Genomic DNA, 18,535 nt, shown 5'->3' on the forward strand with positions numbered 1-18,535 from the left:
GCTGGTGTTCTACAACGCGAAGAAGCCATTGCTGAGCATCTTTCCAGGGCAGGGTACTTTCTGTTGCCCTCAGCGCAAGGTAAACCCTAAGCAATGCAACAACAATACAATGTACAAGATGCGTTGTAAATAAAGGACTTACACACACTTTTCAAAGCCTTGAAGACTTGAGAATAATCAATATCTTCCTTGAGTAATACAACTCAAAAAATGGTTCAAAGCAGACAAGTTACAATACATCAATCAAGTCAGGGTTAACAATGTTTATCATCAGATCCGTACAACATGAACAAAAAAGTAATCAGAAAGGACTAAAACACTTTGAGCTTGTGGGTGGTTAAAGAATCTTAAAAACACATAATTTATAGTGACACAGAAGGGTGCGATGCAATTCTCTCTCACCACACCTGTATATTTTTTTTTTCATCATCAGCGATACAATACATGGAAGAAGTTCTGCTTAAGGAGACAGATCGAGCACAGCTTGGATTGTTTGATGTTGACTGGCAGAAAATTCAAGCGAGCACACCAGGACTGGGAAAGTCAACTCGCCTGGCCAGCATTAGAAATGAACGATATTTTGCTGAGAACACGCAAGACATGCAGCAACTTGCTTCCAGAATACTCGTGGAAAAGGACCCAAGAAAACAGGCAGACATGGTCCAGCAGTTTGTCGTTGACCTACTGTGTTCATGGACAGGGAACACTCCTTCTGAGCTTGACTTTAATTCAAGTTTATATAACTATGGAATGGATTCCTTTTCGGGGCTGACATTTAAAATGCAGTTCGAGTCTTCACTTCACCTTTCATTTGAGGTATGTTGTTGGAAAATAGTATAAAATAATGCCACAGTAAATGCACTGTTTTGAAATACTGGGTTCAAGTCGATTTAAATAACTTGCAAAATTCGTGATTTTATATAGTATAAATACAATAATAGCTGAGTAATTTGAGTTTACTGGTTGGGTGGATAGCTGAAATGAAGGATCGTTTCTTTGAATCTTCACTACATGTTGTAATGATAGCAATTACAGCACGTTTGGTACTTGATCAACAGGTATTCTACTTCACCCAGCCGGACACAACCCCCACTAAGCTGGTACAGGACATCATCGGAAGACTTAACAATGCTCCTATCAAGAATGAGGTGCCCACAGAAAAGGCAACACTAAATACCGAACCAGGGTCTGACAACTCTACACAAAGGAAGGTTGACACTGAAGAATCTGTACATCCAATGGACAAACTGTCAGACTGTGCAACATACCACCTCATCCCTCTTTTTAGACCTGAGGAAGCCGAGTTGAGGCTGTTTTGCGTCCATCCAGCCGGACGGTATGCTATGAATCTCGCACCTCTCGCAAATGGCTTTACACAACAGGTAAGAATGAATTACCTTTCCACACAACAACTAAGCATGTTTTGCCAAATGGTGAAAAAATGGTTAAATTATTATTATACATGGGGCTTTCTGATCGTACACACAAAGAATTTCAAACTGGTCGTAATCACCGCATTATTCTACACAAACAGAGGTTGAGACTGACCGTGCAATATCCCAGAACTGCAAAATGTCCTTCTGACACATAGGAATTCCACTGTCTAATCAGCAAACATTTGACAGAAACACGCCTTTACTTGAAATCAGATGGATCATCCAGACAACAAATTCCCTGTGAGTACGGCAAAGTCTGCATTGGGGAAACAGGGAGATCTATGCAGGAGAGGATCAAAGAACACGACAGGGATATACGAATCGCCCGTACCCAGACCTCCGCCATTTCTGAACACACCCACGAGACCGGCCACTATCCTATCTGGAATGAGGTGAAGTTTATTGATCGAGATCCTCACTGGTACACACGTAGGGTCAAGGAAGCTATTCACATAAGACTTCACCCTAATAACATCAACAGGGATAGTGGAATTGAAATTCCTGAAGCATGGATACCCACGATCAAGAAACACAACAGGAGAACGTACAACAGCGGACCACTGAGGGAACAGCTACTCGTCGGAACAATGGAACAATAGGAGGATCAAAATGCACCAATCACAGCCGACCTTTGTGATGTAAATGATACCGTGCATTCAGTCGACCTTATCGCCTGAAGAAGACTAGCAGTAAGCAGTCGAAACGTCGTGATCTACATCTCAAGTGACTACATCGTGAGACAAATGATAATACACTTTATTACAACAAATTGTAGTTCCACAAATTTTGCAAAAGCCTAAAAAATCTAGGTCTCTAGCGGGATGTTACTCTTGTTTTGGATTGACTTCATGTATCATTGAACTCCTAGGTTACTCTAAGAATTGTGTCTTTCTTGTTATCTCCCCAGTCACTTGTTGCCTTCTATGCCATTGGATACACTGAGCCTACCATGAGGGCAGAAAACCGAAGTGTAAGGAAGATAGCTCACAGCTACATCAGGATGATCAAGCAGGTCCAAAGATATGGGCCTTACTACCTAGCTGGCCAGTCCTTTGGGGGTCTTGTGGCATATGAAATAGCAAGTATCCTGACTGAGCAACGTGAAGATGTGGCATTTGTAGCAATGATTGACACATTTCCGTGGTACCTACCAAACAGAACTGGTACTGCCAGGCTGGAGTTGCTCTTTAGTGGTTCAAAGCTGGACAAACTAATAGACTGTCTATTTGAGGTATGTATGATAGGATGTACAACTGGATTACACTAATTTTGACATAAATAACCCACTCTTCAGCAGACAAACCTGTCAGGTGTGAGTTGTTTCATGCATAGGCTGGGAGACAGGGCAGCTGCCATGCAGATTGGACACTTTTACCAATATTGACATGTCTCAACACCTGTGATTCTCAACACCTGCAGCTACATCATAGGAAGAAATTAGGGGTATAATCACTGGATTTGCTCTTACAGGCAACATTTGAGCAAGTGCTTTGTAGGCTGGCTTCTACCAGCCTTGGAATGACAACAGAGGAATATAAAGAACTGAGAGAGAAGGAGACCCTAGTTGACACCATCAAATGTCTTCAACAAAGAGCCATGGATAAAAACATCCCCTTGTATGACATTACTCTGCTTCAAGACTCTCTCCGTCATGACAACAGAATGGCTACCAGTAAACACAAGGAATGGAAGCCACCACAGGTTAGTCTAAAGTCAATTTCAATTTTGTGTTAACCAGTAAAATCCACTTTCTACATATGGGCATGTCCCATTAAGTTATAAAAATGGTTCTTATAGCAGGTTAAATTTAACGTGACGTCCCTGTACCTATCGCTATCTCTTTTGTGACTAGGCGTCACACAAGGCCAACGTGACCACGTGATGTAATACCGAAGTTTAACTGTTGTTCAAGGAAAAATCTATACTTCCCACAAAAGTCTTTTAGGTTTAAACCCCAACCCCTCCAGAAATTGCATGCTTTCCTTTAAAATTTTGTCTTTTGAGAGACCCCACCACTTCAGAATTTTCAATGACCTCTGGATATTTTCTGTCACCATACCATAAAATAGCAAGATATACATATATACCATTTCAACATAAAGTAAAAGCTAAAATGATTTCTCTGTACACCGCTTTCACACTACAATGAAAGGATAATATGATGGATAAGCCTGCAACCTGTTATCAGCAGAACACGCTCAACTGGCTTTAATTTGTTTTTCGCATGGGATACCATATCCTTACTGATTTTTGCACCTGTTTTCCTGCGCTTAAAGGTTCGGTTCAAAGGCCCTCTCACCTATATGAAGAGCGCAGATCAACGATATACACCAACTCGCCCACTTCAAGAGGATTCAGATTCTGATGCTTCATGGGCTGCGTTGGTAGATGGTTAGTTGGATTCCCTATATATTTAAAGTTGATCAAGTTCTTCTGAATATAAGACAAATAACTAACACGACATAGTGGTCTTTCCTATTGATTAACACTGTCAGTACTAAACTGTCTTCACTGCTTGCAGGCAACATTGATGTCTACATCTGCCCAGGAGATCACCTTGCCCTTGGTGAACCAGAAGATGGTGCAATTGTCGGTGGTATTTTGGCCACAGCTGTTGGTATAAGATATAGGACCCTTTGTCCAAGTCTTCCTCGACTGCCTACATCCTTAAAACAAAGACGAGCTATTGGCAAATTTGAGGCTGGAGTTGATGTTCTACTGTATTCCAAGAAAGGTACAATTCTTTGATAATCAATGAACTTAATATATATAACCGTCAGTATTAATTTGAGAACAATTACTCAGATATGATTCTATTTTCATATGCCAAGATTTAAAGACTTGGCAGAAAATTGTAAAGGTGTATCAGTTCCTATGCATACTCCACGATCCTTATTTCAGAACTACTAGGTAATTGTTGTTAAAAAGTCATAATTAGTAATTAGTGATTTCACAGATCTACTATGGCTGATAACTGCTGTTGTATCTCTTCAGCAGCTTATACTTTAACCAAACACATTGTTTCATCGTTGCCACTTTCGGCCACCATCTTTAACATGTTTCGTTTGATTGACATAGAAACTACCTCGTGAGGTAGTATCGATGGTGATTCAAATAAACACGTTGAAATCATGATTTGCGCAATGCACCACCTGGTGTCCCTGATATGAACAGTATCCCCAGCGAAGCATGTTTCATTCATGCACCGCCCTAGTGTGAACACGGCTTTAGACATGTGTTAGCCATAGTTACATTGAGAGTTTTTTTGGTAACATGAGAGTTTGAAAAAAGCGTCTTTCCTACTTCTTGGAGTGTAGGAAATATAGAACAAATTAATTTTAAAAGGCAAGCATTCTTCAGCGTTGCAATACACAACCAAAGGTCAACCAGCCACAAGGCTCATAGTATGTTTTCACTTAACAGCATCCAGAAACACCCGCAAGGGATCTATGTACCTAGATGTCAGGGCCCACACATTGACATTCAAAACCATGCTCCAAAAGTCTGACAGTGCAAATCAGAAGAGTGATGCGAAGAAGATAGACATCAAAGGTATGAATTACAGTGTTAGTCAACTAAAACCTCAGTCAATAGTAATCAGTTAAGAAAGAGCGGTTTTCAATTGAGTGTCGTAAAACCAGAACCAAAACAATTACTTACCAATTAGACTACTCAGCCAATCACAAACCGTAGAAAAACCAATGCAAAGTAATTGCCTATTGTGATCAAGCACATTAGCTACTGGACTAAGAACTAAGGTCCAAGTATACTCCGGGAAGCTAGTTTCCTCTTATATATGAATTCACTGTTCGCTTGTGTACAGGCTCCCCCTGTGGGAGAAAGCAGAAAAACGCCCATGGCGAAATGGGAGGTGGCCGCTTAATAGAGCTTAGTGTACCTTATAAACTTTTCACCATCGGGTTAATTTCCTAGTGAACATGGAGTCACTTAAAGACAATAATGATAAACGTGTGCTTGAATCTTTTTATCACTCGTCACCTTCTTTTTCGTACTCTTAACTGCCATCACCTTTTCCACAAAAAAAAGTTTTAAAATTTTGGGTGGCCGTCTCATAGTGGTAGAGACAATGACAAAACCCTCATTAGGACGACCAAAAAGGTGGTCACGGCCGCTTAAAAGAGGTGGCCGGTTAATAGGGGTTCCATTTACAGTATTCTACTGACAATAATTTCGGGACTTTGATAACTGGCTGCTTGATGAAGGGTGGCCGCTTTATAGAGGTTCACCTGTAGCAGAATTCTACTAAATCTCTATAGAAAGAGACCTAGCACGAGCTGTTGAGGTAATGATGGTGCGAGCAAAGAGAATTTACATTTTGATGATGAAAGTAAACATTAACATAAAGCTGTTTTCTTTTCTTTGTCACAGAATTTTCTAAAAGAAATAGAAAACACGTTCTCCGTGTTTTTATCAAGTCAGGTCATAGAAACACTTGTGAAAGTTTAGGAGAGTTCGAAAAAGCTCTGCAAACACTCACCTGTCGGCTCGTGTTCCCACAGCATTTCTCTCATAGTTGACGAGGGCGCAGCCCGAGTCAACTATAACGCACAGAAATCAAGAGCGAATAATCTAATTGTTTTAATATAAATCTACTGGTCGTTCGAAACTTTATCTAAATCCTCTTCACAGACACTTCGAAAACGCCAACACTGCTACGCTACTCATTATCTATCACAGAATAGATAGTGAGTAGCGTAGCCAATCAGAGAACGGCATTTGTAATAGAACGCTAGTAGATTTAAACTAAAACTCGATAGAAACACAGTAAATGTTTCCTTTTTCTTAAAAAGAGCTGCATTCTTTCCGTTCCTTAGAATTAAGAAATGTCCTTCCGGGCAAGTATGAGCCAAGCGCCATCAAGATTGCCTCCAAAGCACAAGACACTTCAGACCAGCATACATTCAATCTTATGCTTGTAACCTCTGTTGTGACTCCAAAGAGGACTTGCAACTTTCAGTGGCACAGCTTTGAAGACATGAGAGGGTTCTTCACCATGGTTGAAGCCATCATGGGCGTGACCATCTCCAAAGTGTGATACACCAGAAAAGGAAAAGATTGACGTTTTGACGAGTATGAACTTTGCTTCACGGCCAGGCAATGATTGTTGCGAACAACGGTGGAATCTCGATTTCACACACCTCCTCATTATTCAAACTTTTTTGCTCCCTTGGCAAAAATGCAAATTGCTTAATGTTTCAAACATTTTCCACTCCGCTAAATAGTCCGAGCATTTGGGATTCCACTATAGTATACTTTCTTCAATTTTTAAATTAGAACTAAGTTTGAATTACTAAAAGTTTAATACATATTTTTTTATCATTGTTACAAAATTTTATCATAGTATTAGTTTGGTGAAGAGCTTTATCAAACCGTTATTAAAAGCATAGAGTATCTTACAGACTAATTAGGGGAACGGGTAATAGTTCATAACTGAAAGAACATTGAAAACCCAAATTTTGAATCCCCTGATTATTGGAAGCAATTTCCGCCCCCTTTAGTGGTTTGTAAAATCAAGATTCCATGATATTTTATTTTGAACTGTTTGAAAAAGTAGTAGCCTAGTGTTGTACTACAAAATGTTTCATGATTTTTTGGTCAGTATTACACAATTTTATATCAGTATATTCATTAGGTGAATAGTTTAATCAAGCTGTGATTTTGTGCTTAGAGTTTCTTACAAGGGGAACTTTTACTTGATCAGTTCATAACTGACAGTACGGTGGAATCCCGATTCTTTGAACCTCCTGATTATTCAAAGTTATTTTATGCTGCCTTGGCTAAACATTCAGGAGAAAAAGTTGGTGTGATGTCGGATTTGCCTTGATTTTGAGCTCTGTCAGTTGAAAAATGGCTCTAGCTCACCAACGAGCACGGGCACCCAAATTTTTTTCCAGTCATTGTAATCAACTAATCATAAGCTTTGCGTGAGAAAAGACTGATTTAATTTCTATTGCTGAAAATTGAATAAATAAGAAAAATAGCAGATTCACTGTGGCCTTTTCTATTTTGCATTCGGTAACCACGTCAAGAAATTTGGTTCAAATTTTTAATCAAGGATTTAGCTATCTGTCTGAATCAAACTTAAAACGACTTTATTGACTGTAGTTTAATGCGTGTTCTTATGAGTCCGGCCTCACAAAAATGTTACAATTACTGGAATGCGTTCTTATGATAAGCATTAAATAATGCCAAAATGGGGCATTTTCAATGCCTCACTGCTCCTTAATGAGCATGGGCACCCACCTTTTTTATTTCAAAATTGAAGTTATCATATGACAAATATTCAGTGGACAAAGTTTGAACAAAAATCTATTGTAACTTTTATTTCAGAGGAATTACCTTAAGTGGTTTTTCGAACAACTCAATGTTCCCCAGAAAGGCGTTTGCACTTGGTCATTAATTAAGAAGTTTCATTATTGTTGCATGTCTAATAGTTTCTTTTTTAGCTTCTACAAATCATGCCGAAATAGATGATAATAAGTAAAAGCCATGCCGCAGGTTACAGAGTTTAAACAACTAAGTTTAACATCTTTATTGATCTTAATAAACTAATTTGAATCAGTAACTGAATGCCTGTCGTCTCCTTCCTGTCTTTGTCATGTCATTGCCCACCTTTTACCTTCTCCAGTGGTTATCAATGGAATACTACCAAATAGAATTTGTGGAAAATCCTAAGAAATTGTTAACGTAATGGAGAAGTATGATACATTTATACACAAGTAAGACACTTACAACTGTCAACAGTCTCACAACTTTGCCTAACAGTTTTGACTGGTAGCCAAACATTTTATTCACGTCAAATGGTCTATAAAGGATCAAAGTTTGACACCAAAATAATAAATTATTTTCAACATTCCTTTTTCACTATGTTAAACATTGGGAATACGGACAGGTGTTGCTTAACAAGAGCTAAAATGAAGTTCGTTATAACAGAAATTACTATCATGCTACTACACCCTGGACTTGACCTTGTGAATGCACATGTCTTTTGAAGCACATTTCAGTCCATCCCTTGAAAGAGGGTTCAGACTATGAGTTGACTTATTTCACATTACTCAGATGTCTGTGTTGAGTTTCTGTTTGGTGAAGGTTTCGAGCAGCTTTAAAATTGAGTATCAAAATTCGGCGCGTTGGGGTATGTTATGGACGGGTCAATGGATGAGTGAGTGAGTGAGTGAGTGAGTGAGTGAGTGAGTGAGTGAGTGAGTGAGTGAGTGAGTGAGTGAGTGAGTGAGTGAGTGAGTGAGTGAGTGAGTGAGTGAGTGAGTGAGTGAGTGAGTGAGTGAGTGAGTGAGTGAGTGAGTGAGTGAGTGAGTGAGTGAGTGAGTGAGTGAGTGAGTGAGTGAGTGAGTGAGTGAGTGAGTGAGTGAGTGAGTGAGTGAGTGAGTGAGTGAGTGAGTGAGTGAGTGAGTGAGTGAGTGAGTGAGTGAGTGAGTGAGTGAGTGAGTGAGTGAGTGAGTGAGTGAGTGAGTGAGTGAGTGAGTGAGTGAGTGAGTGAGTGAGTGAGTGAGTGAGTGAGTGAGTGAGTGAGTGAGTGAGTGAGTGAGTGAGTGAGTGAGTGAGTGAGTGAGTGAGTGAGTGAGTGAGTGAGTGAGTGAGTGAGTGAGTGAGTGAGTGAGTGAGTGAGTGAGTGAGTGAGTGAGTGAGTGAGTGAGTGAGTGAGTGAGTGAGTGAGTGAGTGAGTGAGTGAGTGAGTGAGTGAGTGAGTGAGTGAGTGAGTGAGTGAGTGAGTGAGTGAGTGAGTGAGTGAGTGAGTGAGTGAGTGAGTGAGTGAGTGAGTGAGTGAGTGAGTGAGTGAGTGAGTGAGTGAGTGAGTGAGTGAGTGAGTGAGTGAGTGAGTGAGTGAGTGAGTGAGTGAGTGAGTGAGTGAGTGAGTGAGTGAGTGAGTGAGTGAGTGAGTGAGTGAGTGAGTGAGTGAGTGAGTGAGTGAGTGAGTGAGTGAGTGAGTGAGTGAGTGAGTGAGTGAGTGAGAGATGTATGCATGTATGTCACAACAATCAGATTGGATCTAGCATAAACAGCCAATCAAATTTCTTCTTGTAAAGGTAAATGGTATGTGAGAAGATTTGATCCCGATACAGTTCAGAACGGCCATATTTATTCTTCAATAAAAGAGGAAGAAATATTCATATATTGGGCTTACTTCGACATTTTCTGTGAGTTAGGCTGAGAATTTTGTGGGCGGGTTTGATAATCATTTGCAACTGGATAATCAGTTAAAGAAACAAAGTGTTTGGCATATAACTACGAGCATGCGATGTAGGGTGAGCTTTTCCCATTAAATAAGTTTTTGAATTGAGTCTTAGCCGCTCTACTACTAGTTGATGACTGTGGTTTCTATGATAGGATCAATTGCATTTTAGGGGGGCGGAACGCCCTTCTGGGAATGTGAAGAGGTTGTGACCAGGTTCAAATCGTTTGCGTGTTGAATTGAAACCTAAATATTGCTGCAGAGTTCGTAATGAGTGTTCCGGGCGTGTCGTTAATTCAGCATCCATTGATAAGTTTCAATTTAAAAAGCGAAGAGACTACGATTAATTTGGTCAACAGAACAAAACGATATTCTGTGACGATTTTACAATTTTAATGGTTCTTGTTTACTACTGGAATGAGAAGATACGTTTTAATGAAACTAAATCTTTTCTCTTCAATGTCATCATGGTTTTCGCTTATTCACATTAATAACCAACACGAATTGTAGTTGAAGAAAAAGGAAGTTATTTTTGTTCAAGATAACTTAAGTGAGGTATATGAAGTCATTAGCTTTTTATTGTATTAAACACAAGGACTTTGGTAATTGAAAAATAAAGACCGATGTGTATGTTGCTGGTTTGTGATTTTTAGTCCGGCTTGGAGCGGAGTGTGACAGTTACATTCATACATTGAGTTGTTTTAGAGTGCATAATGTTCAGTGTAATGGTGGCTAGTTATGAACGAGATGAGCCTTGAGTTTTGAAACAGTTCATGAGTAAGTAGTATACAAATGGAACGAGATTTTTTTTTACGAGATATTTTTATTTTTAGTTACAAAGGTAACTTGATACTTTTGTTTTTCACAAGGAGTAAATTCAATTAGATGTCACGAATCGTCGCTTCTAGTTCTATAAAGTACATGTTTTAGAGGAGACGAGACTATTAAGATTTGAAACAGTTCTAACGTTTACTGTAGTAAGTGCAGGTAATGATTGTTTTGTTCTTGTTGCATGCAAATATAACGAGATATTTTTATTTTTTAGTTACAAAGGGTAATTTGACACTCTTGCTTTTCACAAGGGAGTAAATTCAATTAGAGCTGACGAATCGTCACCACTTGTTCCCACGAGACGTTTGCTATCTTTAGTTACAAATGGTAATTTAACACTTTTGTTTTTATATGGGAGTAAATTCAATTGGAGCTGACAAGTTATCGGCTATTGTTGTCAGGATATTAAACAAAAAAAGAAGCTTTCATTTCTGGACGATTTTTACGTCTCTGCAGTAGCAGTTCCATATTTATGTTTGATGGGCATTTTATGACATTCTTTTCAGTCCGATATTTTTAAAGGTAAAAAGTATGAAAAGTGTTAAAATGTTCTTTGAAGACTGCGTGGCACCAAGTTAAAGTGCAATTTAATTAAATCAGACTTTCAACGTGTCAGAGAGGTTTTTTTTTTTTCTTTCTTTCTATTTTCGGTGAAGTAGTGTTGTTGCGTTGTGTTGTGTAAAAAGGGTAAACTTACGACTCGTATAAAATGCGAAAAGTTCTCTTAACTTTTGAGCAAAAATTCCTCTTGGGGGTTGGAAGGGTTCCTGAGGGGGTACTCATAGAAAAATTGGGTGGGGGTGTGCGGCCCGCTTCCCAAAACCCATACCCTATTTATGACCAAAATCTGCGATATTCCCTACCCTATTTATGACCTGACCAAAAATTCGAAACCCTATTTATGGCCTGACCCTTAAATCAAAACCCTGTTTCAGACCTGCGTTATAATTAGCCCCCTAGTTCAAACCAATGTTAAATTACCGTAAACATATAAATTTGTGAAGGGCTTTTGTTGATTTTCTTTTCGATAATGATGAAAAAGTGGCTTCTTCTTAAAGCATAATCATATCAAGGCTAGAGTGCAAAAACCATACCCTATTTATGACCAAAACGGCTGAAAAACCATACACTTTGGTGTCGCACGTACCTATATAGCCCATATAAGGGAGTACCCACCCCCCCCCGGGGGGAAGGGCTATGTGATCGGTGATTGAGGGAGTTATGCATGTGCGTGTGTCACACCAATCACAGTGTGGGTTGTATCAAAGAACGAATCAAATTGCCTGTTAGAAAATAAGATGGTATCTACATTAATCTGGAGACGTATCAGATTACTGTAGTTTGTTTAGTAAAACATTTTATGGCTCACTATTTAGTTATCGGCTATCATCATAAATTCATAAATTCCCAGTTTCTTTCTTGCTGTACATCACAATCAAAAATACTTGTCAAATCAACCAAATCATTACTGTAAACAGTTCCATGAATGGTCCTATCTCCGAGACTTATAGTTCACAAAAAAATAACTCTTGCACGCCTTGCGTGCCTATGTTAACCTGTGTCTTCTCTCTGATATATGCGCGCAACAATTTTTACGTTGTCCACAATGTCCAATATTGCGCTCAGCAATATCAACTTGTGTCTACTATCCAAAACATTGCGCTCAATAATTTCTAAAACTTTACGCCAGACAATGTCAGTGTGTCCACCCTAAAATATGCGCGCAACAATTTTTATTTTTTCCATCATATAAAACGTGCTCAACAATTTTTGCGTCTTCTGTCCAAAACATTGCGCGCAAATACATCGCTGAAACATTGCGCCAAACAATGTCAAAGTGCGTCTACTCTTTGAAATATTGCGCGCAAAAAGCGCAAGGTATGGTCAGTGACCATAGCATTGTGGATAGATGAAGCTCCCTAATTCTTCCAGTCATTTTGATTTCATAGTTGAACAGTCACAACGCAGTCAATAGGGCATTTCCGAATTACCTTTAGCCTCTTCCCCAAAGCGAGTCTTGGTGCCCATCCTTTCATATGAAAGTGACTTCATTCTCATGCAAGTCAAACTCATTTTCATTTGAATGGTTGAGCACCAGGCCTCGCTTTGATAGAAAGGATTAAGGCAACTCAGAAATGGGCTCAGTATTACTCCAAATTTTTTTTCGCTGTAGGAACTGGCTATACATGTATTTTCCTTACACCCTAAAAGAAACTGCAAGGACTTTAATTGGCGACATGCTGGGCAAAGAACACCCTTGATGCTGCCAACCGTTAGCTTTCAAATGTTAGCCCCGGAATTCAAGTAAGATAAGCATTTCCAGCAGTCTCGAATTAGGCCCCGTCCACACTAGGCGAGAGGACTTTATTTCTACGGTTAGGTCTACCGTCCACACTAATCCGTCAAGAAAACGGAGCTCTTCGAAAACGCTTTCCAAACTGGAGTAATTTGGAAACACCGGCTTTTCGTTTTCGTGTGGACGGAGAACATTTTGAAAACGAAGCGTTTCGAAAACGATGACATCGCGGTAATCATGTGATTTCTCTGACCGAGTTTTCCTCAAACACAAGTCCAAACTGACCGGTGATTGTTGCGTTTTAAAATTCCTCCGGCGTAGTGTGGACGGAAAACGTTTGATGCGTTTTCAGAGTGAAACTTCCGTTTTCAAATTCCTGATCAAGGCCTTAGATGCCTTGACTTCATTTAATGAAATTGGAAAACCTTAATACCCGCCGTGGAAATGCAGTGAAAACCTTTCCGCCATTGAGAAAATTCTTAAATAGCCCTTTAAGTTCTCACTCTATTCCGTAAATGATTTTACTAAAAGCCAAAATGGTCAATTTTCTTGTTTCGAAAATCCATTTTCCTTTCCTAGCTCGAACGATGCTAGAAAGGACATTTTAGATATTTTAAATAACCCGCCCGTAATTACAATGAGAATTCTAGCCAATCGAATGGTGACAACAATTATTCAGAGCGTGGTCGCAAACTCTTGGAAATCTAAATTGCAAATTATTCAAATTTGTCGATTTGCACTTTTCGTGTCGAACTTTATGCGGCCATGTTTAAAATTTAAACCCGTACAGTTTCAACTTTGGCTTCGTCTGTTACTACGAAAAATGTATCAAACTTCAGTTCGGGATTGTCTTTGAGTGTTCAGAGCCGTTGTGAGGCATAATTACGTGCAACAAGAACTGTACTTCAAGCAAACTTAGAAAGCACGTGCTTCAACCAAAATGGATGACAATTTTCTTCGCTAAGTCGTCCTCAAGGTATGAAGCGTCCACGAAAGTAATATTGTAATTTGTAGAGGTAACGTAGCCCAGTTACTACGAAAACTTTGCACAAAATGCTTTAGGAAATAATCAAGTGACAATTGTTTGTAGATATATTTGTGGGTTACATTAATAACTTTAGCGTTCCACTAGGCACTAGAGATGCTCTAAAGAATATATTATATGGATCTAATTCTCTGCCACTTAGTATGAATTTAAAACTGTTACGTTTCAATCAATTGTAGAATTAAAAGCACAAAATGGTAGCAGGAGTTAACCATGAAAACTTTGAAACTAGAAGATTTTTATAGAGGCTTAAATAGGGCAAAAAAATTCATTTAATTTCAATAAATGCTAAATTTTCTGCTTCATTATTTTTTTTCCAGGAAAGTGGAAGGATCTGGTTTAAACGGGTATCCCAGTGATCGAGGCCAACTATTACAAGATTACTCAGGTAATTATTTAATTTATTTACCCAAACTTGATATTTCAATTCTCCTTACCAATAAGCATGCATTTCTTTCATGCTAGTTCTAAGAATTTCATAGTTTTATCACGACGATATCCCTTGTTGATGCTTCTCTTTATTCTCTTAACCTGTCTGCTTTACAATCTATTGATCATGTAGTCAGTAATAAGAACTTGATCAGGATGTAATGTAATTTAAGTGTAGAGGAGAGAGAGAGATGGGGGGGGGGGGGGAGAAATGCCGGTGTTGATTTCACTGAATGCAGTGTAACTTAGAAGAACATATGGAGACAAAAAACAAAAACTGAAAAAGAAATAATAAATTTGACCATTTTTCGGTCCTAAACTTGATCTGGAGACATTGCGATGTATCAACATTTCGTTTCCATGCCAACCATGCATTCATGGGCTGCTATGACCAAATTTCTTGGTTTTATTTTCTCGTTTAGCTGTTACTTTTCACGATGCTTTGTCAAGTTTCTTCCAAAACCTTTGCAGCCTTAGATTTCTTGCATTACTTTCGACATTTAGCTTTCCAAGATTTCCTAGGATTTTTTTGGGCAAATTTTGTGATCTAAGATGGCAATAGTCTAAGCTGTCTGTTTGTTTGTTAAGTTGTTTACTTGTTTGTTTGTTTTTCGTAATATAGTGCTTTTTCTATTTCTTAAATAATGTCTCTTATATTGTTTTCTTGATTATTTTGTAGATAGGACGGAATTTCTGAGCTGAGATGTCTGTATGCCTGTCGAGTTGGAACATAACTTGATATTAAGGAACAGTGGTACGTTAATGTTAGGCAGCCATTTTCAATGCGATTTCGTGGAATCAAAGTGTTGTACCTTGGAAATTCTATAACTCTTGAGTTAATTTAACTTTGTTTGGTTTGAATAACATAGATAATGAAAATATCGACGGACCACAGCCAGGGTCAATCATAGTAAAAAAAGTTTAAAAAATTTTCTCTTGCTAAAAAATATTATAACAACACAATCTTTCGGGCCGGGCTTTCGGATAATATTGGCCGTGTACTCCTACGCAAAGAGGTAAAAAAGTCGCCTTTAGTAATTTCATGGTTGTGAAGCATGCATTTTTGCATAGACATCAAAATATATTTATTTGTTGCACACATATGTACAGCGACAATAAATCACGTTTGATCATGGATATTTGATATTTGCAAGGGGTAAACATTTGGTAATTAGTTGAAGTTAATACATTTAAGCATGTTTTAGTGCTTGATGAATCGGCAATCAAATTGTAAAGCGAACCAACTTGTTGACAACTAAAGAACTTGTTTATTAAATCGATTTCTTTTTATTTTTTATTTTTTGCAGGATTTCTCAAGTGAATACACTCTGTGAAAGCAATGCATTGAAGAAAAGGACGAATGCCCAAGCATTGGAGGCAAGATATGGGAGGAAAGAATAAAGAAGGCAAAACTTTGGATGCAATATATTGGAGCTGGGAATAATACACAAGGGAGTGAAGTAAGACAGACTATTAGATTGAATTCGAGCGGCAGAATTATGGAAATTCGAAAGACAAGATTCAAAAGACAAGATTCAATTTATTAGGTGCTATCTACAAGGTCAAAGTTACTCGCTTGTTTAAATGCAGGGCTGTTCTCCAATTCTAATTGTCTTGTTTACAAAATTATCAAGCCCTAATTTGAATTGGAAAAATCATTTTTGGAGCGATTCTTCGTGTTCATCTCTCGGTAAACAGAGTCTGTGAGCTCGCGCTTTCGAAAGCAAATTTTTTATTTAGTAGTGTAATTAATTAAGCGGATTGATTCTCTGCTTGCCAAAACATCGCAACCAGAAACTATTTCTATAGGCAAATTACAAATATACGAGTGTGTTTTATAACTGGGCTGTCCATTAATTCTAATTGTCTTGATTACAAAATTAAAAGTCACGTCCAAATTCGACGAGGTAAAATTATTTTTGTAGCAAGCCTCTGTGCTTATTCACCAAAACCTTATTTTTCTCGACAAAGATATAACTCGAGGACGTATATAAAATTCCACGTTGTTCTCTTTCTTCTGCCACAGAATTTTACAGGAATGAATTGTATTTGTCAAAATATTGCAACCAAAACTGAATTTCAGAGAATTTTTTTTAATAGAATACGTACAATTTTCGAGCTCACAGAGTCATTTACGAGGGAGATAAGCTTTACATTTTTCCAAAATGCTATTTTTCAAAGTCACAGTTTATTCAAGTATTACTTCAAACTTTTTCTGCAGTTCACATACACTCTCTTCTCGCGTTGTTTTCCAAAGTTTTGGTAAGAAGAGTAAACATTGTCTTGAAGCTCAAATTTACGTTCGTGGTTGCTTTGCAAAGAAATAATTCCAGGAAACTTTCCTATAGTATAGCGTCAACGTTTTCCCGTAATCTCGTTCGTTTAATTTTTCGTGTTTCTGAAACGTTTTTTAAACTAAGATGATCAAAAATTGTCTTGAAATGCTCAAATTTGTGTGAGAAGCCCATGATTACTCTTCTAGAAAACATTTTTATTTAGCTGTATGTAAGATTAAAATTGTTTTTGCTAAATTGTGTTGAGATTTGCTTTCATGGTAACCGTTGTCAAAATTTTTTAATTTTCCCGCCAAAAAACTTAGAAAAAATACGGGTGCTTTCAATACGCATGCGCCAAATTTTTGTTAAAAATCACTTCTTGTTAACATCTGTTTAAACATTTTTAATTTTCCCGAAAAAATACGGGTGCTTTCAATACGCATGCGCCAAATGTTTTTAAAAAATTGCTTCTTGTTAACATCTGGTTAAACATTTTTAATTTTCCCGCCAAAAGACTTAGAAAAATACGGCGCCTAAAATACGCATGTGCCAATTTTTTTTTTGAAAACTGTAATTAGACTCTAAATTTAGACTTAATTTAATAGTCAGTAAATGTAATCTTTTATTCCAATGTGTATTTGTAATCTTTATTAAGTAAATAAAAGATTTCAAACATTAAAGTACTCACAACAAGTGTTTCATTTCAATTGTTTTATTCATCTTTGCTTTAATTTTCTACTTACAATAGGTAATTAGTTAAGTGAAATTCAATTAAATTAATTACAAAGGTGTTATCAAAAAATTTGCTCTATATATACTAAGACTTTTGGCGGGAAAATTGGAAAAAATTTGCACAGCGTTTCCCCTGACAACTTTTTTTCAAAAATTTTAAGGGGGTACTCCCTTGAATTTTTCCCGCCAAAAAACTTTTAACATATACCATCTCTAACGCAAACTAACGGAAAAATTTTGATTCTGATCATTCGAGTTTTTCAAAAAAAAACAAAAGATTTTGAATCCAGTGAACATTTCTTTGTGTTCAAGATGGTATATTCCATGATGACGTCTTGTTAAATAGTTAGCCGTAAGACAACGAGCAGCTAGAAACCTATTTACAGAAATGAGAAGAACAAGTTGAAATTTGTACAACAACAAAGTTTCTACACAACATCGAGAGGGTGAAAACATTTCTAAATCGAAATAATTAAGAAAACTTATATAGCCGGGTAAATTGAGCCCCAGCTATATAAACTCTCTTGACTATAGCGATTCCAAAATGTCGCCACCTTTTCAATATTGAGTAGAAACGTTGTAGTTCTACAAACTTTAACTTGCTTTTCCCGTTTCTGTAATTAGATTTCCAGCTGCCCGTCATCCACAACGTAACTATTTAACGTGATATCATCGTGTAATATATTTCAAGAAGATAACAAAGGCAAGCCATGAATCCGATTACTCCAACGAAATTATAAAAAAAAAAAAACCGAAAACTTCAATCTGGTCCTAGTATTTGAAAATTTTTAGAACTTCCGTAACTTTTAGCCGAGATGAAAAACCAATACCCGAAAAATTATAGGCCAATTTAAGATAAACTGTTCATGGCTTGCTTCGCTATCTTCTTGAAATTACTTCCAGCGAGGTGTTAAAGGTTAATGTCTGGTTATCAAGCTTTAAAATGTATCTTTACATATCCTATGGCTTCTGTTGTAAAACTTTGTCATTTGCGAACGAAAGCAATAACATTTTAGATGAATCAGAAAATTAAACTACAGCTTTGAAAAGCAATAGAGCTCACAGCAAGTGTTTGCAAAACTTTTGTCCGTAGCAAACGATAGAAGTAAAATTTTAGAAGAATAAGACAATTGGAACCAAGTTTAGAAAATCAAAGATGAAATTGTGAATATTTTTAGTAAAAATGTCTGTCAGTTGCGGACGAAAGCAATAACATTTTAGAACAATCAGACAATTAAAGCCAGTTTTGAGAATCAATAGAGCTAATAACAAGTGTTT

At 37.6% G+C, this 18,535-nt stretch overlaps 1 protein-coding gene and 1 long non-coding RNA gene across 2 annotated transcripts in view; both read left to right on the top strand.

The window, feature by feature from the left end:
• LOC145463917 (phenolphthiocerol/phthiocerol polyketide synthase subunit C-like) overlaps nucleotides 1–6,941 on the top strand; it is a 9,641-nt gene extending 2,700 nt beyond the window's left edge. Inside the window, exons 2-10 of the mRNA XM_081447709.1 lie at nucleotides 1–79; nucleotides 434–816; nucleotides 1,059–1,382; nucleotides 2,344–2,667; nucleotides 2,907–3,137; nucleotides 3,713–3,827; nucleotides 3,958–4,170; nucleotides 4,860–4,988; nucleotides 6,272–6,941. The exon at nucleotides 1–79 is cut by the window's left edge and continues 200 nt beyond it. Coding sequence (XP_081303835.1) covers nucleotides 1–79; nucleotides 434–816; nucleotides 1,059–1,382; nucleotides 2,344–2,667; nucleotides 2,907–3,137; nucleotides 3,713–3,827; nucleotides 3,958–4,170; nucleotides 4,860–4,988; nucleotides 6,272–6,492 — 2,019 coding nt within the window. The 3' untranslated portion in view covers nucleotides 6,493–6,941. The remainder of the gene's footprint in view (nucleotides 80–433; nucleotides 817–1,058; nucleotides 1,383–2,343; nucleotides 2,668–2,906; nucleotides 3,138–3,712; nucleotides 3,828–3,957; nucleotides 4,171–4,859; nucleotides 4,989–6,271) is intronic.
• A 6,568-nt stretch (nucleotides 6,942–13,509) lies between these two features.
• LOC145463203 (uncharacterized) lies at nucleotides 13,510–17,208 on the top strand. Its single transcript, XR_014041300.1, has 4 exons — nucleotides 13,510–13,751; nucleotides 14,141–14,208; nucleotides 14,929–15,003; nucleotides 15,557–17,208. It is a non-coding gene; the product is annotated as an uncharacterized LOC145463203 (long non-coding RNA).
• The last annotated feature ends 1,327 nt before the right edge of the window (nucleotides 17,209–18,535 follow it).

The sequence above is a fragment of the Orbicella franksi genome, chromosome 12 (assembly GCF_964199315.1).
Source record: "Orbicella franksi chromosome 12, jaOrbFran1.1, whole genome shotgun sequence".
Classification (NCBI taxonomy): Eukaryota; Metazoa; Cnidaria; class Anthozoa; order Scleractinia; family Merulinidae; genus Orbicella; species Orbicella franksi.